This window comes from Saccopteryx bilineata, chromosome 4 (genome assembly GCF_036850765.1).
Source record: "Saccopteryx bilineata isolate mSacBil1 chromosome 4, mSacBil1_pri_phased_curated, whole genome shotgun sequence".
Classification (NCBI taxonomy): Eukaryota; Metazoa; Chordata; class Mammalia; order Chiroptera; family Emballonuridae; genus Saccopteryx; species Saccopteryx bilineata.
The window spans coordinates 25,715,031-25,741,263 of record NC_089493.1 but is presented as its reverse complement, the minus strand read 5'-3'; the positions used below and the strand labels follow the sequence as shown (position 1 = coordinate 25,741,263).

At 45.6% G+C, this 26,233-nt stretch overlaps 1 protein-coding gene across 1 annotated transcript in view; it reads left to right on the top strand.

Annotated features, from left to right (window-relative positions):
* IFT43 (intraflagellar transport 43) overlaps positions 1–26,233 on the top strand; it is a 97,742-nt gene that overhangs the window by 46,049 nt on the left and 25,460 nt on the right. The window contains exon 4 of the mRNA XM_066276911.1: positions 26,093–26,125. Coding sequence (XP_066133008.1) covers positions 26,093–26,125 — 33 coding nt within the window. The remainder of the gene's footprint in view (positions 1–26,092; positions 26,126–26,233) is intronic.

Below are 26,233 nucleotides of genomic sequence, written 5' to 3'. Positions count from 1 at the left end.
GTTTTTTATAGTTCCATATAAATCTGATGATTTTGTTCCATTTCTTTAAAAAATCTCTTAGGGATTTTGATGGGAATTGCATTAAATTTGTATATTGCTTTGGGTAATATGGCCATTTTGATTATATTTATTCTTCCTATCCAAGAACAAGGAATATTTTTCCATCTCATTGTATCTTTTTCGATTTCCCTTAACAATGCTTTGTAATTTTCATTATATAGGTCCTTTACGTTCTTTGTTATGTTTATTCCTAGGTATTTTATTTTTTTTTGTTGCAATCGTGAAGGGGATTATTTTTTTGAGTTCGTTTTCTAATATTTCATTGTTGGCATATAGAAAGGCTATGGACTTTTGTATGTTAATTTTGTATCCTGCGACCTTACTGTATTGGTTTATTGTTTCTAATAATCTTTTTGTGGAGTCCTTCGGGTTTTCGATGTATAGGATCATATCATCAGCAAAAAGTGATAGCTTTACTTCTTCTTTTCCGATATGGATGCCTTTTATTTCTTTGTCTTGTCTGATTGCTCTGGCCAGAATTTCTAGCACCACGTTGAATAAGAGTGGAGAGAGTGGACAACCCTGTCTTGTTCCTGATTTAAGGTAGAAAGTCCTCAGTTTTATGCCGTTTAATAGGATGTTGGCTGATGGTTTATCATATATGGCCTTTATCATGTTGAGATATTTTCCTTCTATACCCATTTTGTTGAGAGTCTTAAACATAAAATTGTGTTGTATTTTATCAAAAGCCTTTTCTGCATCTATTGATAAGATCATGTGGTTTTTGTTCTTTGTTTTGTTGATATGGTGTATTACGTTAACCGTTTTGCGTATGTTGAACCATCCTTGAGATTCTGGGATGAATCCCACTTGATCATGATGTATTATTTTTTTAATATGTTGTTGTATTCGGTTTGCCAGTATTTTGTTTAGTATTTTAGCATCTGTATTCATTAGAGATATTGGTCTGTAGTTTTCTTTCTTTGTGCCATCCTTGCCAGGTTTTGGTATGAGGGTTATGTTGGCCTCATAAAATGTGTTTGGAAGTATTGCTTCTTCTTCAATTTTTTGGAAGACTTTGAGTAGAATAGGAACCAAGTCTTCTTTGAATGTTTGATAGAATTCACTAGTATAACCGTCTGGGCCTGGACTTTTATTTTTGGGGAGATTTTTAATAGTTTTTTCTATTTCCTCCCTGCTGATTGGTCTGTTTAGGCTTTCTGCTTCTTCATGACTCAGTCTAGGAAGGTTGTATTGTTCTAGGAATTTATCCATTTCTTCTAGATTGTTGTATTTGGTGGCATATAATTTTTCATAGTATTCTACAATAATTCTTTGTATTTCTATGATGTCTGTGGTGATCTCTCCTCTTTCATTTTGGATTTTATTTATTTGAGTCCTGTGTCTTTTTTCCTTGGTGAGTCTTGCCAAGGGTTTGTCAATTTTGTTGATCTTTTCAAAGAACCAGCTCCTTGTTTTATTGATTTTTTCTATAGTTTTTCTGTTCTCTATTTCATTTATTTTTGCTCTGATTTTTATTATCTCCTTTCTTCGGCTGGTTTTGGGTTGTCTTTGTTCTTCTTTTTCTAGTTCCTTAAGGTGGGAAGTTAAGTGGTTTATTTCGGCTCTCTCTTGTTTGTTCATATAGGCCTGAAGTGATATGAACTTTCCTCTTATTACTGCTTTTGCTGCATCCCAGAGATTCTGATATGTCCTATTTTCATTTTCATTTGTCTGTATATATCTTTTGATTTCTGCGCTTATTTCTTCTTTGACCCATTCATTTTTTAGAAGTATGTTGTTTAGTTTCCACATTTTTGTGGGTTTTTCCCCCTCTTTTTTGCAGTTGAATTCTAGTTTCAAGGCTTTATGATCAGAAAATATGCTTGGTACAATTTCAATTTTTCTAAATTTGCTGATATTGTCTTTGTGGCCCAACATATGGTCAATTCTTGAGAATGTTCCATGTACACTAGAGAAAAATGTATACTCTGTCGCTTTGGGATGAAGTGTCCTGTAGATGTCTATCATATCCAGGTGTTCTAGTATTTCGTTTAAGGCCACTATATCTTTATTGATTCTCTGTTTGGATGACCGATCTAGAGCCGTCAGCGGTGTATTGAGGTCTCCAAGTATGACTGTATTTTTGTTAGTTTTTGTTTTAAGGTCAATAAGTAGCTGTCTTATATATTTTGGTGCTCCTTGGTTTGGTGCATATATATTAAGGATTGTTATGTCTTCTTGATTCAACTTCCCCTTAATCATTATGAAATGACCATTTTTGTCTCTGAGTACTTTTTCTGTCTTGTAGTCAGCATTATTAGATATGAGTATTGCTACGCCTGCTTTTTTTTGGGTGTTGTTTGCTTGGAGTATTGTTTTCCAGCCTTTCACTTTGAATTTGTTTTTATCCTTGTTGCTTAGATGTGTTTCTTGTAGGCAGCATATAGTTGGATTTTCTTTTTTAATCCATTCTGCTACTCTGTGTCTTTTTATTGGTAAGTTTAATCCATTTACATTTAGTGTAATTATTGACACTTGTGGGTTCCCTACTGCCATTTTATAAATTGCTTTCTGTTAGTTTTGTATCTAGTTTGATTCTTCTCTTTTGTTTTTCTATCATTTGTTTTTGTTTGTTTGTGTTCCATACTTCTTTCCTCTGTTGCTACCTTTTTTAAGTCAAGTGTTTTTGTGGTTGTTTTTTTAAGGGTGGTTACCATTAAGTAATGAAAAGGGTACCTACCATATTCATTGTAGTACCCTATCTTATAAGTATTTCTGCACTTCATCATCCTTTGCTACTGTTAATCTCCATCCTCTCCCCCCTTTTTTTCCTTTGTTGTCACAGTTTAAGTTTGGTTTTATTGTGTTCTTGGTGGAGCTGTTACTTGTGGTGTTGTTTTCTTTTGTTCTTTGAATCTGGTTGGAAAACCCCCCTTAGTATTTCCTGGAGTGGGGGCTTTCTGTTGATAAATTCTCTCATCTTTTCTGTATTTGTGAATGTTTTTATATCTCCTTCATACTTGAAGGATAGCTTTGATGGGTATAGTATTCTTGGCTGAAAGTTCCTCTCTTTCAGGGCTTTAAATATTGGGGTCCACTCTCTTCTAGCTTGTAGAGTTTCTGCTGAGAAATCTGATGATAATCTAATAGGCCTTCCTTTATATGTTGTACTCTTCTTTTCCCTGGCTGCCTTGAGAATTTTTTCTTTGTCATTGGTTTGTGTCATCTTTATTATGATGTGCCTTGGAGTGGGTTTGTTGGGGTTAAGAAAACTTGGTGTTCTGTTTGCTTCTTGAATTTGAGGCTTTAGTTCCTTCCACAGGCTTGGGAAGTTCTCGTCTATTATTTGTTTGAGTATATTCTCCATTCCATTTTCTTTCTCTTCTCCCTCTGATATACTTATTATTCTTATGTTATTCTTTCTGATGGAGTCAGACAATTCCTGTAGGGCTTTCTCATTTTTTATTATTTTTGAGTCTCTTCTTCTCTCTGTTGTGCCTCAAGTTGTTTGTCTTCTATTTCACTAATCCTATCTTCAATCTGGGCTGTTCTGTTAGCTAAGCTTGTTACCTCGTTTTTCAGCTCGTGAATTGAGTTTTTCATTTCTGTTTGATTTGTTTTTATAGTTTCAATTTCCTTGGTAATATATTCTTTGTGTTCATTGAGTTGTTTTCTGATCTCCCTATATTGCCTTTCTGTGTTTTCTTGTATATCTCTGAGTATTTTTAAGATTTCTATTTTAAATTCTCTGTCATTTAGCTCCAAGGCTTCCAATATGTTAAGTCTTTTCTCCATAGATTTTTCCACATCTATTTGTGTTACCTCTCTTTCTTTTGTATCCATAATATTCGATTTCCTCTTTCTTATTGGCATCTGAGGGTGGTCTTATTGATAGCACTAATTAGAATTAATAAAGAGTAAAAAGAAAAAAAAAAAAGGGTAAAACACCCCACAAAAAAAAACAGTAATAATTTATTATTTCCCCCTTTTTTTCTCTCTTCTCTTTCCCTCCTCTCCCCTCCTCAGGGAAATATCGTGCCTATAATGGAGGGCCTGATTTGGGGTGAAGAGTTCAAGGGGCAAAAAAAAGGGAGTAGGGACCTACTAAATGCAAAAAAAAAAAAAAAAGGAAGAAAATCTTATACAAGCATAAGATGATTTGCTTGTAAGTGATGGTCAACTAAGAGATATAATGAGAGGGATAAGAGGGAATCAGAAAAAAGGACCAAAAAAGAATAATAAAGAAGAAAAAATAAAAATAATAAGTAAAAATCTGTTGTATTAAGTGGAGCGAAGACTAAATACAATGGAGACCTTGGGTTGGGAGGACCCAAAATGCCACAAAAATAAACAAACAAGAGAAAAAAAAAATAAAAACAAAAGCAAAAAAGAGAAATAAAGCCAAAAAAAAGCCTTGAGTCCCAAATTAACTAATTTGTTCGTGATTGAGGATTATATGGGAGGAAAGTAAAATGAGAAAAGAAAAAACGAATAGAAAGGAAAAAATAAGAAAAAGAGAAAAACGAAGGAAGAAATAAAATAGGAGGAGAAAAAAACAAAATAAAGCAAGACAAAAAAACAACAACAAAAAAAAACAAACAAAAGAGGAGAGAGTGAGAGTTAAGTGTTTTGGAGTATAATCTTAAAGAAGGGTGAGGATGAAGAAGAAAAATAAAATGCAACACTCATGGGTAGTGTAGTTCAAGAAAGGGGAAGCATAAGATGGGCAGAGAATAGAAGGACCGAGGTGGAGGAAATAAAGGCAAAAAGATAGAAGAAACAAACAACAACAACAACAACAACAACAAAATTAGTGGATCAAGTTGTAAAGTCTGTGGGTTTTTCTTGATTTTGAGGGGTTAACTTCTTCCTTTTTCTTTTCTCTCCCTCTTCCTAGTCGGTGACTCTGTACCCCAGGCTCTGCCCCTGTGTCACTCTTAGGTAGGGATTTGCAGTTGATGGGATTCTATGGCAATGTCATATAATTGGCTTTAGTCTTGCTGGAAGTAAAGGCTTGTTGGCGTTTGCAGGGTCCAACGATGAGAGAGTTTGCTTTCCTGGATTCTCTCTCCTAGTCCCCCCTTTCTGAATTAGCAGCCTGGTGATCCAGCTATAAGGCTGCAACTGCTTCTGCCTGGGGAGTAAGAGGCTCAAAGAGCTGGGAAATCCCCACTCTATCCCCACTCAGTGCAAGGCTTTGGGAAAGGCTCTGAGAGTCAGGGCCTCCAGTGTAATCAGGCGGGGGTGGGAGTCAATTGTTGTCAAGGTGACTGTTCAGCGCCTATCATTTAGTTGGACCTCTCAACCCAGGCTTTCCACACTTTGTAGCCTGTTTTTGCAGGGAAGAAGAGGCACTAGTCTCTGCTTACGACTAGTGTAGTATAGACCTTATTATCTGCCAAGTCCTTCTTGTTAGCGTTTATCCCTGAATATGGAGGCTCTATCAATCAGAAGTTGCCCCCGCCCCTTTAGCGAGAGGCACTAAAAAATATCACGCCTCTTGTCTTGGATCGCTGAACTGAGAGAGATCTTATCAATTAGAACCGAGGGTGCGCAGATTTTATGGGTTAAGCTAATTTCAGTGATTGGGTCGCAGCTGTGCTTCCGAAGGTATTTTAGGCTGCCTGCACGCGCCCCTCCCCCAACGCTTGATTGTTAGCTTGAATGGCTGGGTGAGGTGCCCCACCCACGGAGAGAATCTCCCAAGCCTCTCCCGCTCGCCCCGCCGCTGGCAGCTGGACCGCACCAGGCACAGGATAATGGAGCCCCCTGGGTGTGCGGGCCAGCAGGGCGCCCTGGGCGCGTGGAATGCCCAAGGCACGCGTGCGAATGGGGCGCTCCGGGCACCGGTGGCCGGCAACCCCCACTCGCAGTGTGCGGGCCGCTGGGAACGTCAGCGGTGCTCAACCGGACCGGGCGCGCGGCGGCTTGTGGCGGCCGCTCGCGGTGGCGGTTCGCAGCGGCTCGCAGTTCCCAAGTATATGGGCTGACTCACCGCAGGCGCACTCCCTCGCGGCTTGAATGGCTTGAATGAGCGTCGCTGCTGCGGTAGCTTCCTCCACACCCTCGTCTCTCAGATTCAAGTGATAACAGTCCTTTCGCTATCAGTTTGTGTGGAACTCCGGAATGCTCCGAGGATAAATTTTTCTGTTTCTAGTTGATAAATTTGTTGTGATTTAGGGGAGAGCTGTCGGACACGCTTCTTACGGCGCCATTTCCGTGACGTCACCCTAACTGCCTGATTTTTAAGGGCTGCATAGTACTCTAAAATTCCTCTCTCAATAAAACTGATCGTGAGCAGACTGCGGTTGTGATATTTCTGCAGGCTGACAAAGCAGACTTCCAGTGTTTGTTTATGTCCTTACCATATATGACATGACCCTCTGGAAAGTATCACCAAGGCTTAGGATATGGTACATATATAGCCCATAGGCTAGAGAACAGATATGAAGCATGCGCCCACCTTTTTCTCATTGAGAATTTGGGGGCATTTTCGTGTACTTCCACTTGGTTTGACATAGTGATTTTCGGTTCAGAGCAAGCAGAGATGTTGTATGTTATACTCCTTGTAGTTTAGGGCCCTGGATGGCTTGTCTAGTATCACAGAACCAATTTACTTATGCAAATGACTAAATATGAAATAATTGGAATCTTACAATTCTGTCAAGTGCCTCCCAATTGACGGTGATAGCAATCTGCTCCCATAAGCCCCATGTGGAGCGGTATATTTGGATACGTCACTTCCCACTCTGAAAGGGGAGCATCTTCCTGACAGGTGCTCTGTCCAGTCCCTCCCTGGAGCGGCGGTGAGTGCCTGGTGCCCAGGCAGGAGGGGACAGGCACATGCAGTGACTGGAGATGAACCTGTTGCTTGTGTGCACCAGGGAAGGACAGCTGAGGCCCGCAGCGCTCAGTGGCTGTGCTTTAGGGGCCCGAGCCAGCAGGGCTGCTCCTCGTTTGCCCGTGGGGCGGCGTGCAGGAGGCCTGTGGGGGAGGCCCGCGGGAGGTCCGCCGGAGCCTGCACAGCACAGGCCTGACCCTCACCGCCCCCAGAGCCCGCTCCCAGCTTCCTTTCAGGCCTTCAGCTTTTCTTAACAGGTTAACTTACCCTTGAATTTTATTTTTGTAGTTGAAAACCAGGAGTGGTTCTAGAATGAGCTCTTCACATGCCCGATGAAGGTTCTGACTTTGGGCCCTTTACAGTCTCTGGTTTTGCAGAAGTGCATATTCTCCTGTGATTGGAGCCAGGGGTAGGACTGTGAAGTAGGGGGATCTCTAAGGGTCAGGAAAGAAATGACAGGCACACAGGAGTGTGTTTTAAATAGCAACAGCCACAAAGCAGACCTCCTGTGGACTGTTCCCTTGTCCATCTGGATTATCACATTGTGCAGAGGCCTCGGAACTGGAAGCACAGAGCCCGTTTCATCCACTCTCCTGTCCAATTCTGGTCAGGGTTCTGCTTGAACTCCTCCATTGTGGGGAACTCAGTGGAAGTGTATTTTTTTAGTCTTTTTTTAGTTGTACAAGGAAACCAAGAACACTTTAATGATATAAAAATTCAGACAAGACACAGCTAAATTTACCTGAAACTACCATCTCCTCCAAGCCTGGTCATCTCTTTAGAAGGAACTACTGGTAGTAGTTTGTTGGTATATCTTACCAACAGTAGATGTACAGTGTATAGTCTTACACAATAGATTTACATATATACAAACTTTTTTTTACATAAATGGGATCAGATTTGTTTTGCTTCTTAGTTATTCTTCATTTTTTATTTAATAGTACATCTATCTTTTTTTTTTTTAGTCTGTGAGACCGAGAGAAAAGGGGGGGGCAGATAGGGACAGACAGACAGGAAGGGAGAGAGATGAGAAGCATCAACTCATAGTGCGGCACCTTAGTTGTTCATTGGTGCCTTGACTGGGGGGCTCCAGCCGAGCCAGTGACCCCTTGCTCAAGCCAGCGACCTGGGGCTCAAGTCAGCAACCATGGGGTCATGTCTATGATCTCATGCTTAAGCCGGTGACCCTGAGCTCAAGCTGCTGAGCCCAGGATTTGGAACCTGGGTCCGCATCATCCCAGGCTGAGCTCTATCCTCTGTGCCACCACCTGGTCAGGCTAATGGTACATCTTGGAGAACTTTCAGCACAGGTAGATTTGCCTCATTTCTCTAACTGCTACATAATAAACCCATGATATGGATGTGCTGTTCCCCCGTTGGTGGGCGTTGAGGTTATTCCTGATTTTTATGCCGTTATCACTCCCTTCTGCTTTTTAAAAGTAGCTCATCTTCAGGCAGTTGTGAGCTCTGTCCTCTGATCCAGATTGTGCCTTCCGGGGCCAGGCTGCAGAGCCGTCCTGTGGGCACGGTGCTAAGCACAGTCATCTCACTTTATTCTCAACACAGCCCATGAGGGGTAGTTGCCGCTATTATCCCTGCTTGCAGATGACGTGAAGTTAAAGGTTAAGTAACTTGCTCAAGGTTACACAGTAGGTAAGTAGGCAGCAGGATCTGAGCCCAGGTGAGTCTGACTGTGGGGGCACGCTCTTGTTCTCCGTGTCTCGCCGCCTTCCATGTCCGTGCCCTTGGCCCCCGGTGTAATGCTGGTGCCTCTTCTGGGGTAGAGCCTCAGCCGGTTCCCCGAGGGAGGCCGTGCCATGGCTCCAGCACGTTAGGCCTGTGGGCAGAAGAGCAGGGATGAAGGCGTGACCCTTGCCTGTCCTAGCCGCATCTGGCCTGCCAGTCTGCCGAGCTGTGCTCCAGCTGCTCCTGACCCTGAGAAGGCGGGGGGTGCAAGCACGCCGCCCGTACTTAGGGGCACAAGCCAAGACCACGCCAGTCCTGCCATTAAAGAGCCTAATTAGGCTAGTCATTAAGTTCAATTAGGCATTGGAAACGATTGTTCCTTCTCACCCTGCAGTGCCCTCCAAGGACTGGATCCTTTCCCAGCCAGCCGGCGAGGGAGCAGTGCTGATTCCCGGTGCACGAGCAGCCCGCCTCCAGGTCCTGGCCATGTCCCCTGAGCAAGGCTGAGAGCAGAGCAGTCGGGGCTGCTCAGCCCAGAGCGGGGTGCTCCTGTGCATGTTAATGCGGGTGCTCCAGATGCGGTCAGGCATCCGCCTTGCAGGTCGTGTCCTGAGCTCGTTTCTGGCCTGCCTTTCTTGGGGCCACCCTTTCCCCTGGCATGTGCCAGGAGTCTGGACATCAGCCTGTGTTCTAGTCCTCTTCTGCCACTCACTCACCGTGCGCTTTTGGGGCATAGGTTCCCTGAGGGGTTTGGGCTAAATAACCTCAAAGTTCCCTTTTCAGCCCTAGGGCATTATGATTCTGGGAAACCCAAGTATCTGAGCCCTGGTGTATACAGGACTTCTCTGCACTGAAACAAGCTGGGGGAGAGGAGCAGGACCGGTTGTGTGTGACCTTGTGTCACTACCTCTGCACCCTTTGGCTCTGTCTCTTCCTTGTTAAAATTAAATGGTCTCAAAGGCCCTCTACAACTCAGAAAGTACCAGTATGTTTGAACTTTTGAAATATGCTTTCTGGATGGCTGATTGGAACAAGTTAATTTCATCTCGAATCATTGCCTTGAAACAGTTGACAAACACTGAGACAAGGACAGGTCTTCAGGCACAGGGGCGGTGTGCATGGGGGCATGCATGTGCCAGTGTGTTCGGAATGAGTGGGTGGGGGACCGTAGCCCAGTATTACCTGGAAGTGGAGGCGATACACAAGCAAGGGGCCCATGTGCAGGGCCTTGAACCGCAAACATGCACTTCATTATTTAGGGATCAGGGAGCCACTGGAGTGTTGATAAGAGTATGACCAAGGTGCAAGGGACACATTGTCACATTTCATCTGAACACCTTTTTAATGTGGTGTAATTACAATCTGTATTTGCAGATGTAAAATGGCGTCCATTTCTCCGAGTGTAGGGTCCTCTTCCTGAGGAGTATCTCATCCTGGTTTGTAGATGGGTGTCCTCTTCTAGATTGGACAGAGCTGTGGAGCGGCCTGCTCATCTTTTCTCCCTGAGTTTGACACCTGTCATTCCTGCTGATTTTGGTGATGTTGCTCATTTGTATCCTGAGAATTGCACTCCTCTGGTATCATTTCAGATCGCTGCTTTCTCTTATGAGACCATGTATTAAGGTTAACTAGTTATGACTATATGAGATTAGTTTTCTTCATAGCATATGTGTTCCTTCTCAGCTAGAGTGACTCCTTATTTGCACTGGATGTGCTGTATTAGTTGAGATTGCATTCATCTCCAAGCGACAGAGAACCCCATCCACAGAGGCTTAAGCAGGGGAGTTTGTCTCAGAGGAGGCCTAGGGTTCCAGAGTCCAGGGCTGGTGTGGCAGCTCGTGATGACAGGAAGAGTGGAACTTCTTCCATCCTCCTGCCCACCACCCTTAGCGTGGGGCCTTTGTCGTCATGTTCATGCCTCATGGTCGTATGACAGCTGCCACACCTCCAGGCCTCACCGCTGTTTTCCAGACAGAAAGACGGGGGAGTGACATGGAGGTGAAGATAGAGCCTTAGCAAGAATTTGTCTCTGTGGATGGAGCGGGCCCTGCTCTGCAGGGACTGCTCCGTCTTTCTCATTGTTCACAAACGTGGTAGGTGCCCACCCCTCAGTGCGAAGAGGCCAGGGAATTGAGTATCCTTAGGTGGGCTCACTGCTACCCCACACAGTTTTGGAGTTTGGATAAAGAGGAAGGGGAGGCCCTGGCCGGTTTGCTCAGTGGTAGAGCGTCGGCCTGGCTTGCGGAAGTCCCAGGTTCGATTCCCGGCCAGGGCACACAGGAGAGGCGCCCATCTGCTTCTCCACTCCTCCCCCTCTCCTTCCTCTCTGTCTCTCTCTTCCCCTCCCACAGCCGAGGCTCCATTGGAGCAAAAGATGGCCTGGGCGCTGGGGATGGCTCCTTGGCCTCTGCCCCAGGCGCTAGAATGGCTCTGGTCGTGACAGAGCGACGCCCTGGATGGGCGGAGTATCGCCCCCTGGTGGGCATGCCGGGTGGATCCCAGTCGGGCGCATGTGGGAGTCTGTCTGACTGCCTCCCCGTTTCCAACTTCAGAAAAATACAAAAAAAAAAAAAAAAAAAAAAAAGAGGAAGGGGAGATGATTTTCAGGGAGGCACCAAGTTGTTTCTGTGGTCTGGCCCCTGCAAGCTGAGATACAGAAATCGCTGGATGAGCCTGTCCTGCTTGCTCTAAAGACTAGGTGTGATGGAGACGGTTCACGCTAAGTAGCATAGAAACAACTTCACCCAATTCTGAAGGCTTCCCGGAAGTGGGAAATCCTTTGGAAAGGATTCAAAAGCCAGAAAAAAAGTTAGTTTTTAGACAGGAATAAACAGGAGTGGCCTAATGGAGGAAGGGAACCCAGGAACAGAAGAAGCAAAGCAGAGAAGGAGAAGGTGAGATGGGGGTTCGCTGGGAAACCTGGAGGGGAGCCCCAGAAGCTAACTTGATCTCGTTGTGGAAAGCCGGGACAGCTGCTGGAGAGGCTCAGTGGGCTGGGCAGGACGTTTCTCACGGGCGGTGGGAGGCAGCAGGCCAGGTGGGGAAGGCTTGTTTATCTCCAGGGCAGGCTGCTGGGCATGTCTGCTCTGGGTCCAGGCATGGTCAGCAAGGGCCAGCAGGAATGTCGTGAGATGGGAGAATGATGGGTCTAGAAGCAAAAAGCATGAAGTGACTCAGCTGGGCACAGCGAGCCAGCACCCATCTCTGGGCTGGGGTTCAGTGACAAGACCACGGAAGAAAAAGCATCGCAAGCAAGGATTAGCAATGTAGGCGATAGAGACTGGAGTGATAATAATAATAAAGATAGTAGAAGGAGCAGCTACTGTTCGCAGAGCACTTCCTGTGTACCAAGTACTATGCTAATTGCTTTGCATTAATTAACTTATTTGATTGTTACTGTATCCCCGTAACCACAATGTGGTATTATCACCAGTTTTGCAGAATTTAAGGTACTTGCCCAAGAGGATAGAGCTGATAAACACTCTGATTTGACTGCAGAGCTCATACTTGGGGCTCTGCTGTGAGCTGTAAGCCAGCCTCAGCACCCACTCCCAGCAGGCAGGCTGAGTCCCGGGGCACTGAGCTCCGGGGACTGAGCCCTCCCGGACCAGGACAGGGCTGTTTCTGGAGGTACCTGTTAGAGGGTTCAGTAGGTCCAGACAGACATCCTTCTTCCAGCTCCTTGGAAAGGAAATAGAAGGGAGTCATAGCAGGCAGCAAACAAGTGGGAATGTTAGGAGTGGGTTAACTATTCAGGAAAGGACTATAAAGGGGAAATACAATTTCTCTATGCAATGAGGGAAGTCGTGGCAGGTGTTGACAACAAGGAGGAAAATGTCTGAAATTCTTAGGAAGAGCTTGTGTTAACTTTGTCCTTAGAAATGATTGAATGAAGGGAAGAGGGTCCCTTCCCTTTCTTCCCTTCCTTCCCTTCCTTCTTCCTTTCTTTCTTTCCTCTTCTCCTTTCTTTTGTCTGTTTGCTGTTCCCCACCATGTTGACTTTGGGATCTCTAAACCAGCACTTTACAAGGTGTTGATTGAAATTTTAGGACTGGATAAACCAGTTGTGGAGAAGGGGTTGCTTGAGGTTTTCAGGATTGAGAATAGTATTTATGAGGAACAGAGGGGGGTGGGACCAGGATCCTGAGAGGCAGGGTCCATGTCATTCATAGCTGGGGAAGGGCCTGAGAAGTCATGAAGTGTGGCCCCTTTAGTTTGGAGATGGAGAAAATGAGGCCTGGTGGTGAGCGGGTAAGTGACTCAGTTATAGAATCTTAGCATTAGAAAAGCCTTTAAATGGCGTCTTGCCCGCTGCCCAAGGTCAGACAGCTAATTAGTGTAATAGAATGTGCCTCTCATGCAGCCATGCCCATCCTCAAACCTTGAAAGCTGCACGCATTTATCTCAAGTTCATGAAAAGGCCATGGACTAGGCTATTTGTGCAATAGCGAGCCTGTTAGAATAAAATTGTCTTTACTGCTATCCTCTGGGACCCTCACAGAAATGAGATGTTGATCATATGAAGCAATCTTATTGAATAAAAAAATTTTCAAGGAAAAAAGTTGCATCCCCTGAGCCCACTCCCTGCTGAGGGGGACTCGCTGTTCTGCAGCGCAAACAGCTAAGAGCCAGGAGGGAATGACTGGAGACGGCAGCCATTGGTTAAAATTCTGCCGACATAAATGAGCTCCTTGTTCTCCCTTTGATGGATTCCGCCTCGCAAAAATAAAATGCGTCTGTGAACATCATACCTACTTTTTCTTTTCTTTTTAGTATTTTATTGAGGAGTAACTAGAAGCAGTTTTAGTGCAGAAGCAGCAGCTTGGGCACACATAGTGTGAATTTGCACACGAAATTGAGCCTCCTTGCGTAATCTAGGTTCTTTCCTGGTCCCGTGAGTCTGCCAGTGACTTTGGTTTGTGACCTATGCCACCCTCACCACAGCTGGCTACCGGTCACCGGGCTGGTTTCTGCTGCTCCCACAGTGGTCAGTGTACAAACAGGTTTCTAAGGGCCAGGGTGTCCCTGGTTCATCTGTACCAGGGACAGGGGCTCACTGGAGCGGGTCCTGCGCCTTCCAGGAGGCTGCCACTGCCGATGGCCTCGCACTAGCGTCCAGGAAGGGGTCCCTCCAACGGCAGGAGGCACCGTCTCTCTGAGCACCTCCTCACTTGTAGGAGTCTCCACATACTCATGGGCTTTTGGCGTTACCGTTGTTTTTTGGGATGGAAAAGAGGGGCAGAGAAAACAATGGAGAAGTGACTGGAAGGAAATCCTCACAGGTTTCTCCACCACAGAGCAGAAGATCTCCAGGAGAAGTCAAGACCCAGCCCGTTCAGCAATTACAAATGGACTGGAGTGGAGGTTTCCAGAAACACTGATAAAAGTTTGCCCCCTGACTGTGGACCCGTATTTCCAGTCAGTGCATCCTGTGTCGTTCACTGTCCTCACAGCTACGGTTCCCAGTGATTGCAGAGTCGAGCTGTTCCCTCTTCTGTCTGCTTGCAGCCCCTCCCATCATGGCAGCGGGAAAGTCTTCATCTGCAGCTGGGTTTCTTTTACACCTTCCTAACCTCACTAATCTACCTTTTTAACAAGGAAAGAATAAACCCGGGCTCAGACTTTTGGGAAGTAAAATAAGGGAATCAAAGAGAAGATAAAGTAGGCGCAGGGAGCCCATCCCTATAGCAGAGATAGTGAAGGCAGCGTTTGAAAAGGACGATGTTAGGGAAGCCCTGTCCAGAGCACGTCCTCCCAGCTGCTTTCCTTCCCGTCCTCTCCCCCAGCGAGGGGCGAGCTTCTCACACTCACCCTTCGTGATGCCTCAGTGCCGCGGGATCCGGGCTGAGCTGCCTGTTCTTCATTGCAGCCTCTCTTTAAATCAGGGGTCTCAAACTCGCGGCCCATGGGCCGCATGCGGCCCGCCGAACAATTTTGTGCGGCCCGCAGACTAATCCACAAAGTTCAAAATATTTTGGATAAAATTAAGTAAGCCTAGGGGCCTACTTGTATTTTTCATTTCTCTAGCATCCTAGCTAGATCAGACTAGTTAACAGCAGTTGTGATGCGAACTACAGTTTCTGGTCGTTTTGTGACACTGAGTAAACTGCATGTACGATTGTGCTTGTTGTACTGATTTTTTTTGTTTTCAACTGCATTGAGAAAAGTGTTGCGTAACAGTTGCCTTTTGTAGACCTAGTGCGGCCCACCAAACGGCTGTGATCTTGCTCTGCGGCCCACATGCTGAGTTGAGTTTGAGACCCCTGCTTTAAATTGTGGACTTAAGTAACTTGAGGGAAAAAAGGGAGCCCAATGACAATTGATTTCTAGCCCCATGGTTCCCTGCTGGCCCCTGACCAGTGTCGGGTGTGTATTTATGGAGTGGATTCCAAGGTGTAATGGCGTCTTGTTCAAGTCGGGCTGCTCTCACCGCCAGCTCTGATGCAGTTCTCACTTTCAGCCTCCACCAGGTCTGTCTCAGCCACACAGGACCCCTGCTGTTTTCCAAACACACTTGACCCTTGCATGCTTCCTGCCTTCACTCGGGCTGTTCCCAGCTGGAAAAGCCTTCCTGCAGCGTGTGTGCCCACTGCAGGCCTCCTCGGCTCTCCTCTGTCGAGTCCTCCCGGAAGCCCCCCAGGCTGCCCTGATTGGCGGGCTCGTCCTTCTTAGTGCTCCCATGACATTTTGTTTGCATCCGCCTCACTTGTCCTGTCAAGTTTGGGGCATGATGGGACCAACAGCAGATGACAAGGAGGGGACCTTGGTCTCCAGTCCCAGCTCCACATCCAGCTAGCTTGGGGGCTTTAGTTAGGTCCCTTTAACAATTCCTGGTCTCCGTCTCCATTTCCTCATCTGGAAGGTGCACAGGGTGAGTGGTGGGAATCTCTCAGTCACTGTGGTATGGGAATCTCCTGGAGGTGTTACTGTCATTTCTATAACCCTTTTTAGTTTGGGGTGGGGAGAGGGACAGACAGGAAGGGAGAGAGATGAGAAACATCAATTCTTTATGTGGTACCTTGGTTCATTGATTGCTTTTTCATATGTGCCTTGACCAGGGGACTTCAGCTGAGCCAGTGAACCCTTGCTCAAGCCAGCGACCTTGAGCTTTAAGCCAGTGACCTTTGGGCTCAAGCCAGTGATCCCACACTAAAGCTGGTGAGCTATGTTCAAGCCGGATGAGCCCGTGCTCAAACCAGCGACCTCAGGGTTTCGAACCTGGGTCCTCTGTGTCCCAGGCTGACACTATCCACTGCACCACCACCTGGTCAGGCTCTATAACCTTCTTTTCACCAGCCAGGTTGTACAGTTCTGAGCAATATCTCCCAATAAGGTTTCTGAATAAAATAATGTTCACTTGATCTCTTAAGACCTAGAGTTCTAAACTCTTCCATTGTTTAAGTTTTTTGATAGAAATATACATACATTTATGTTCCTATAACTGTTTTAAGCTACTAAAACTGTTTATATATATATATATATAGTATGTATTTCACCTGTTATTCTCCTGATAATTAATGCTCCTTTAGAGGTTCAGAACAAAGGTGTTATTTTGAGTCTGACCAGCAGGGGGCAAACTTCACCCAGGAATTGTCTTGTAATTCACTATACCTTCAACTTGATAGGGCTTGGCAGTCTATAGACAGGACATGGACATTGGTCTTCATGAAACACCTTGTTGATTTGACACCTTGCCAGCAATAGCCAAATATGATCTAATGTGACCTAAAACCCTAAAGTGCCAAAATTTAGGTGCTAAGGAATTGTTCCTTGTCTTTATAGGAAGGGAGAAAATACAAATAGTTAAAACATGCTGGTCACTAAACACATGAATGGCAAGACTAGGTATCTATCTAGCCTGACCTGTGGTGGCGCAGTGGATAAAGCATTGACCTGGAACGCTGGGGTCTCTGGTTCGAAACCCTGGGCTTGCCTGGTCAAGGCACATGTGGGAGTTGATGCTTCCTGCTCCTCCGTCTCTTCTCTGCATCTCTCTCCCCACCCCCACCCCCCACCCCACTATAAAATAAATAAATAAATCTCTTTTTTTTTACTTTTTTTTTTTTATTTAGACAAATTTAACAGGGTGACATTGGTCAATCAGAGTACATACAGTTAGAGAAAACATCTTCACATTGTTTGGACAGTCAATTCTGTTGTATACCCATGACCCAAAGTCAAATCATCTTCTGTCACCCTATATTTTGTTAATAAATAAAATCTTAAAAAAACAACAACTAGGTTCCTAGGGGAGAAAAAGAATAGACTTTAGATTTCAGGAGATATTTCATTCATTCAGGAGAAATCTATTGGCCGAGGAAAACTTCAGTCCATGAGATATATCTGGCTTTTAATCAGTGTGACAGGTATGGGGACATCTTAGAGCAGAAGGACTGCAATTTGCCAGCCTACTGCCTGATACTGAATGGACACAATAGCCAAGATGACGATGGCAAAATTTCTCTTTGCTCGGATTTGGGTTTTCACTGTGAGGGTCCATTCGGTGAGTCACAATTGATAAAGCAGAGCCTTGGTCTGGGGTGTGCTGGTGACATGTTACAAGGTATAGGACAGAGTACCTCCTCTTTCTTAGGCCTTAGTTAAATTTACCTTAGTGCGCTTTGGGGTCACTTGTGAAGTTTTTATTGGACATTTATAAATTATGAGGGTAGAAAACCTTGTAAGAAAATGGCATTTTGACTTCTTTGAGAGGGGTGATTTTAAAATGTATGGTACTTTTGGCCTAAGTTTAGCTGGTATGGTATTCTTGTTCTTCCCCTTGCCAGTGTTTCTTTAGGAATTTGGCCTCTGGCTAACACAGTTTTTTCTTTTTGTAATGGGAACCCTGTAAGCTCCTTACTGTGGCTTAGGTTTTCTCTCACAGGCAACAAGTTGTAATAGTAACCATGTGTCCAGACCCTTCACAGCATCTCGCCTTCCAAGGCCTGTGGGGGAGGAGCTAGGAGAGGGTCATCCACGGGGACAGTCAGGGCTCTGGATGCCTGGCACTTTGGTCTATTTAAAGCCTGTTCTGTCTTATAGCTGGGAGACGAGTCTGGGGTCCAGTATGTGATGTGGATATTAAGAGACTTCAAGGACACTTCCCCCCATTTATCCCAGTTATGTCCCCTGCTAAAATAGGTTAACGGTGTCTAATTAACCACCGAGCACTGTCATGCTGCATAAAGATAGCATCCTGGCTGTTCTCTGAGCCGTGGCACTTTATCTCCATTTAGATCTCTGCACTGTTCCATTAAACTCCAGAGAAACATTTTAACTGAGATGATGTCTACATTAGGGCTGCCTTTCACCCTTCAGCGTGTAACCTATGTAAGCAGCCGCTGAGGCCTGTCTGATGTGGCAGGGAGGATGGAGAACGTAACCTCGCAGGTGGGGTTCTTACGTGACAGCACGTCTCTACCCCTGAGCCCCAGCACGAAACCGAGGGTCCAGGATTGGGCAGCGGCCCTGTGCTGCTATAGTCCCGGATGTGTCAGTGCCATTGAGCTCGTCCTCAGCTGGCCACATCATGCCTGAGGGATGCTGGTGTGGTCTCTAAATGCAGAAAGAAAGGACTGCATGTGAGCGGAACAACCTGGAAAAGGAGAGTACACGGGAGAAAAGGTGACTTAGCTCATGGAATCTCTTTTTCTTGCCACAACGCAAGCTGTCATGTTGTAAATAAAACATACACAATAAATCGCACTGACCAATTAAACCAATATTACTACCAAACTGTCAAGCCCGACAGAGCTACAAGTACTGCTGTAAGTTGAAAGAATATCTCGTCATGGAAATATCGATGATTTGAAGCAGAACCTCTGAAATGCACGTTTCCCGTGGTGTAGTGCTGCCTGCGTGTCCTTGTCCCATGTAGGGGTTCAGAACTGGCTTTGGCACCAGAGAGCTTGTCTCCCAGCCCTACCACTTTCTAGCTGGGTGACCGTATGCAAGTTCCGGTACCTCTCTGAGCCCGTCTCCTTGTCCGTAAGATGGAGTAGTAAGGTAATATGATAAATAATTTATAATATCACGTCTAATATATGATATATGTCATATAATAGTAACATATACCATATTTTTTGCTCCATGAGATGTACCTGACCATAAGACACACCTAGGGTTTTTTTTTTTAAATATTTTATTTTTAACTTTATTCAGTTTTTTGGTTTTTTTTTTTTTTTTTTTAGAGAGACACACAGAGGGGGGGGGGAGGAGCAGGAAGCATCAACTCTCATATGTGCCTTGGCCAGGCAAGCCCAGGGTTTTGAACTGGCAACCTCAGCGTTCCCAGGTCGACACACACCTAGGGTTTTAAGGAAGAAAATAAGAAAAAAAATATTCTGAATCAAATGGTGTGTTAAAATATTTAATAAAATACTGTATTTTTCGCTCCATAAGACACATGGGCATTTTCCCCTCCATTTTTGTTTGGAGGGAAAAAGTGCATCTTATGGAGCAGCGAAAAATACGGTAAATAAGAGAACATAATGACAATGCCTGGTACCCAATAAGTGCAGTAAATGTTCTCTGTTATTATCAGCCATCATCCTTCCTGTGACAGGCTTGTGGGGACTGGGGCCAGGAGATGGGCTTTCCCCTGAGGCTTGGGAGTGACTTGTGAAGCCAGGGGGTGTGGATCACAGAGACGTGACGTGGGTCTGAAACCCAGAAGGAGTCTTGTTGAGGGTTGAGCTGAAAGGCTGGGCTTTAAATGAAGGTGGAGAAATGAGACCGCACCCTTAACCTTGAAGTCTTCCACCAGAGAAGCCTCTGTGTAGAGAGCTGGCAGCCTCGTGTGAGGCTGAGTGTGTTCGGTGGTTGGAGAGGGCCTTCGTGACAGCTCTGGTTCCCCTCTGGCAAGTCACTGAGCAGGCCCAGTGCGTCCTCGTCCTCGCTGGGAAGCAGGAAGCCAGAGTGCCCTTACTCCTGTCCCCTGTCTCCACAGGGTGGGAGGTGAGGGAGAACATTGACTCTCATTGTCCAGAGTGAAAGCTTCATTCTGTAAAATGGCCAAAGCAATCAGCAAATGATGGAGTAGCTCTTAAAAAGAAACCTGGCATTTAATTAACTTTTCAAAGTGCTGGTTCAGCAACCTCTATGTTTTACATTTTGAATATTGAACAAGCATCTCTAATCGGATCTGAACTGCCTGGACTGCTCGGGTGGGGAACTTCTGCCTAGCTTTTATGAACACCAGGGAATCTTGTCTGAATTTCGGGGTAGCGAACTCATGATCACTCAGTTTGGGGCTTCAGTCTGTGAAGCCCTCTCCTTGCTGTCCTCAGCATGCGGGTCAAGTCAGAGTTCATGAACGCTTTTGTTAGAAGGTAGCAGGCAATTCAGAAGGGTAAGGCAGAATCCTCATTTTGCTGCTTAGCAACTGGGGAGTTCAGCCTACTGTTTTAAATAAGGTTTTGGGCAGTGATTCTCATATAAGTGACTGGGTCCCATTTCTAGAACGTACAACCCCAGGGGCTCTGGGGTGAGGCCCAGCACGTGGACACTGAAAAACCTTTCGGGTATAAGTCTCTGGTGCCCCACTGGGTAAGGACTGCTGGGCGAAAGGGTTCCTTCCAGCTTTCAGTTCTCCATCTGCACCATCCATCGCCTTCTGGAAGTGGGAAGTCAGGAATGACTGTCTGCGCGGTAAATCCAGATGTCTAGGCACACTGAGGACATCTGAAAACCAGCGGTGTCTGCTTTTGAAAAGGCTCAGGGCAGTGGAAGTCAAGAGATGGGGATTCTTGTGTGGGCCTCATCACTAACTAGCTCTGTGACTTGGGGGAAGCGCGCAGCGCAACGCCCACTGTCCGCGGTGGTGCCGCCGACACCTGCTTCACCTCTTCCTGCGTTCAGCCGAGTCCTTGAAGAGTATCGGAAAGCGTCCGTCTGCGTACGACGGCAAACGACATTACTGTCATTGTCGTGTTCCCAAACCCTCCAGCAGCCACTTCTGGGGAAAGAGGCACACAGGCGATGGGTCCAGTCTGAGACCAGAAGCCCAGGGCCGAGCTGACCAGCTCTGCAGTCACTGGCCTTGGGGCTGGACTAGGTCACACAGTTTCTTCAGAAGTTTACCTGTAAGAAAGAGGTGACCCAGAACCCACAATTCTCTGCCTCGGCCTCCACCCCACACGATCTGTGCGAGGCAGGACTTCAGCCAGAAGTTCGCTGGCTGTCTACCCTGGTGGACTGTGGCAAACCAACTGCGTTTTCTTTCTTTCTTTTTTTTTTTTGCATTTTCATTCTTTTATGTATATAAAATTTTTTAAAAATTATGTAATACTAATACTTTCTTTTATACTCTATGCTATTAAGAGAAGGCTGGTGGGGCTTTACTAAATTGTTTTCATGATGGGCCAAGACCTGTAGTTTGAAATCATTGAGCTGGATTCTGTGTCCTAGCACTGGTCTCCATGTCATTACGTGACCCGAGGTGCCTTTGGGGACCAGGTAGGTGAAGCAAATCCATGAAGTGTGGATTTATTTCAGAATAGCACTTGAATTATACTACTGAGATACATATAGAAGTTATTTGCACATTTATACTTTTATAAAGAAATATTTTCTCGGCCAGTTCTCCTAAAATACACTTCCCACTTAGTCTCCCTTTCGCCTCCTCCTGTTGATAGGATAGCTGCATAGCTACAAGAAGGGCGTCACTCTGTGAGGACACCAGCGCTGCAGACGGAACGATGAGGAACACTGGACCCCATGATGGGGAGGCGGGGCGCCCAGGCTTTTCTGGGGCGGGGGGGGGAGGGTTGGGCGGCCACCCCTCAGCTTCCCTGTTCCCCTTGTGGGAATGTAGTCCAGGGTTGCCAGGCTTTGTATTTGAAGAATTTAGAAGTTTGGAATTTTGTACAAAATCTCCCCATTTGGACAACAAATTCATGTTAAAACGGAACAAAATAAAAACAAACAGCAGTGTGGTCCAGACCAAACTTACCTGCAAGCTCGAAAAGGCTCGGAAGTGCCAACTTCACCCAAGGCAGGGTGTTCTGTGCCGTTTTCCGTCTCCCCCGCAGAGCAGGGGCTCACACAACCTGAGCTTCTGGCTGACACACAGAAACAGGGACAGGGACAGAGAGAGAGAACGCCACCTGAGGGCATCCAGGCCGACCAGCCGTGAGGGCTCCATGTCATCTTGCTCTGTCCCTTCAGGTGACATGAGATGCCGGAGAATGCTTGGCTCCCCTAGAGTGAGAGAGAGCAGGATGTGGGCTCAGCTGCAATTAAGCCAAATATGGAATTCATCCCCTTTTTGGATGTTGAGTGGATAAATGGCAATTAATCAACCTTCCCCCCAAAGATTAGCGTTATCATTATTGTCTCCTTCAGACAAAGTCTCCGCTACTTTTGCTGGTACATTGCTTAGGAAGGACCAATTCCGTCCTGACTCCTAAGGGTAATCAGAGATGGATGTGTCTCCTATGTACAACCGAAGGTGCTGGCCTAGGCTACCTGGCCTCTTCGCTCCCTTTTTTCTCTCATCTCTGTTTTCACTGAAGCCCTTCTACTGTTGGTGACATCGTAATCACTGAGTCATTTTGGGCAGTGGGTTTATGGACTTCAGCTTCACCAGGGCCATCGGAGGTAGTGAGTGAGGAGCAGAGCCTTCTGTCCCACACAGACAGGGGCTCTACATGGCTTGGAACAGCACTGGAAACCTCTGTCATCGCCCAACACCATGTGGCGCTGCCCCAGGCATCTCTGCAGTACCTGGTGCCTCTTCCTGCCCTCTGTCCCCCTCGCCCTCCTTCCCCTAGTTGCTCAGTCTCTTTACGGGGCCCTTTAAGAGTCAAAACCTGTAGCCGGGGGGGGGGGGTCCCCTCATAGTTATTCATCTGTTCTTCCAACTTGAGCTACTCTTACTTTTCTCTGTCCCTGACTTCAGCCAAAATTCCCTCCCTCCCTCCCTCCCTCCCTCCCACATTCCCTCCCTCCTTCCCTCCTTTCCTTCCTTCACTGTGCTGTCGGAATGGTCTAAGTTTCATGGAAAGTAGTCTATTTAAACTTGGGCTTAATTTATTATTATACTCTTAGAGGGAATTGCTTGCATTTTGAAGGGCTTGCAATTTGGTTCCAGCATGCCCCCCCCCCCCCCCCGTGAGGCTATGTGGGCCCAGCATGGTCGAGGTCCTTCTCATGCATCCTGCCTCCTGCCTCTCGGCCATTAAGACATCGCCACCATCCTTTGCCTCTGTTCATCTTGGTGATTGAGTTTGGACTCATAAGAAGTCGTAAAAAATAAAACGTCTGTTATTGTGGAAATGTTCAGACATGCAGAAAGTAATCATCACCTACCCATCACTTTAGTAATCATCATTTGCCAATCTCATTCAGGAAACCTAAGATCAGTGTTTCTTAGAGTGTCACTAGTATCCTGCTTGGATTTGAATTACTGAAAATTTGTTTACGATGCATATTCCTGGGCTGCCCACCCCCCAGATCAGCTGATCCAGACATCTCTGCTGCCAGGTCCAGCAATCTGCTTATCTCTCAGGCTTCCCAGATGGTTCTGATGCCTCAGACTGAGAACCAGTGCCGTGACGGTGTCTGTGTGCAAACAGGCTCCCAGTTCCCACGGAATAGTTCAGTTCCTATGGAATATCTAAGGGCACTTCTCACCTAGAATCACTCACGGGGCTTCTGGTCCTTCATGTGCAAGACACAGAAAGACAGGCCCTGCACCTGCAGCCTGAACTGCATGGCTGGCTCATCCCGTTCTGTTCGTGGGACTCAAGGTCTCAGTCCTAAAAAGTTTTCGATAAACTGGTCAATTAATTGTTGAAAGAAAGGAGGGTGCTGTATCATCTGTATTCACTTGACTTTTGAGCTCACTGAACCTGTATTTAAACTCAATAATTTAATTTGGAGTCATGCTGAAAAAAGGTTATAAGAAAGTATTACAGTATCTATAATTCTCACGCTGATTATGGGCCTTGACCTGTAAAGAGGAATCCAGACACATAAGGACTGGGGAGCTGCTGATTTGCCCCACCCCTTCCGGCGTACCACGCCAGTGCGTGAGACTAGGTCAGGGGTCGGGAACCTTTTTGGCTGAGAGAGCCATGAACGCCACATATTTTAAAATGTAATTCCGTGAGAGCCATATAATATCTTTAACACTAAATACAAGTAAAGGTGTGCATTTTATGTAAGACAAACACTTTTAAAGTACAAAAAGTCTCTGAATTCTTTTTAATAACATTCTTATGCTGTTGCTAACCAATGATGAATAAAGTACTTCTTACCATTAATGCAACTTCTGGTGCTGCATGGTTTTGCTGATGGCTTTGTAGTCTGGTTGATACGTGGTGAGGTTAAGCTTCATGCAGGCATTGAGACTTCCATCCATTAAACATGATCGTAGGTTGGTCTTAACATTCTTTAGATGTGAGAAAGACTGCTCACATGCATACGTAGAGCCAAACATTGTCAGTACAGCAATACTCACACGCTGCAGTGTGTGGTATGTGACGGGAAGCGCGTTCCAAGTTTTGACAATCAGCTGGTCCGTGGGTTGAAGTTTTTTCATTTCTCCCCACTTATGTTAGGTCGCCAACTCTGCTTGCTGTCATGCAAGTCTTTCTAAATCTTCATTCAGTGACTTGAATTTATTCATCCACATGTCTGAGGCCTTCGGGTCAGCAGCTTGTAGCTCAAAATCTCTGACAGAGACACCGAGGATGTAACTCAGGTCAGCGCTGTCCACTGCACACTCGTGTGGATGGGTGATGAACTTAAAAAGATGAGTGCGCTCACGAAATTCTCCAAAGTGCTCTTTGAATGACTGCAGGAGATTAGGTGTGAAGCCTGCTAGCTTCTGGAGATGAAGATGTTGAGCAGGGTCACTTGCTGTGCATGCATCTTTAAACTCTCCCAGTTTTTCAAAGTGTAGTAAATGACACCTGTTTCAGTGTCGGAGATGAAGAGTTCCAGCTTGTTTTCAAATGCAAACATTGCTTGTTGAAGGGATAAGACTGTATTTCCAATGCCTTGCATTTTCACATTGAGCTGGTTCAGATGTTCAGTCATGTCCACGACATAGTAGAACTTCAGGAGCCACTCAGTGTTAGCTAACTCAGGATGCTCGACATTTTTCATTTTAAGAAAAGTCCGGATTTCACTCAGACAAGCCGCAAAATGGCTGAGTACCTTCCCTCTTGACAACCAACGCATATTGCTGTGCAGAAGCAGACCAGGATAATTATTCCCAACTTCATCCAACAGTGTTTTAAACTGGCGATCATTTAAAGCTCGGGCAACAATAAAGTTGACCACCCGAACGACCAGTGACATCACCTCACCAAGTTGCTCACCACACATCTGAGCACAAAGCACCTCCTGATGTAGGATGCAGTGAAAACTTAGGATGGGTCTCTTCATGTTCACAAAGAAGCGCTATGAATCCTCTGTTTTTCCCCACCATGCACGGAGCACCATCAGTACACACCGAAATAAGTTTATCCATCGGTAGATTTTTTTTCTTTAGCAAACTCAGTGAAAGACTTGAATAAATCCTCCCCTCTTGTTGTCTCTTTCATAGGCAAAATAACAAGACTTGCCTCACATAGTGTGTCACCGACAGCATACCTTGCAGTCACGCTGAACTGGGATAAATGGCTTATGTCTGTTGACTCATCCAAAGAGAGAGAAAAGAATGGTGCTGCATTTATGTCCTTCACTTGTGTTGCCTCTATTTGATTTGCCATCATGATGGTACAATCGTGAACAGTTCTTGCCAACAGAGGCATGTCTTTTATTCGTTTGATTATCTTGTCTTTATCCGAAAAGTCATCAAAAAGTTCATTGGCAACATCAAGCATGAATGTTTTGGCATACTCCCCATCTGTGAATGGCTTTCCGTTACTCACAATTGCTAAAGCACCAGCAAAGCTATTCGAATTCCAGTCACCTTGTTGGGTCCAAACACGGAGTTGCTGCTGACTAGCTTGCACTCTGCACAGTAGCTCTTGACATGCTTTCTTCCTACTGTCCCCCACTAGATATTTCGATGAAAATGTAGTATGACGTGTGTCAAAGTGCCACTTTATATTTGACTGTTTCATTGATGCAATTTTATCATTGCATATTAGACACACTGTAGAACCTGCTCTCTCCACAAAGGCAAATTCCTTTGTCCATTCCTGCTGAAAAGTACGATACTCCTCATCTTTTTTTCTTTTAGCCATCTTCTTCGTCAAAAGGATTTCTGCAATTAGCTAGCTGACTACTTGATTAAAAGGAGGGAATTTTACTTCCTGACCTCACAACGACCCATATACCTTACACATTATCTAATAAAAATTTGATGCTGTCCCGGAGGACAGCTGTGATTGGCTCCAGCCACCCACAACCATGAACATGAGCGGTAGGAAATAAATGGATTGTAATACATGAGAATGTTTTATATTTTTAACATTATTTTTTTTATTAAAGATTTGTCTGTGAGCCAGATGCAGCCATCAAAAGAGCCACATCTGGCTCGCAAGCCATAGGTTCCTGACCCCTGGACTAGTGGGTTCTCATAAACTTTCTCTTTCTTTTTTTCAGGTCAGGAAGGAGGATTTCGGAAGAAATAGAAGAGTATGTGTCTAGTATACTGTGACATCCTCCGGTGAACTTAGTTGACAGGGCAGCCTTGGTTGAACAGCATCCAGAGAGTAGGCAGTGTGCACCTGGCTGTGGTGTTGG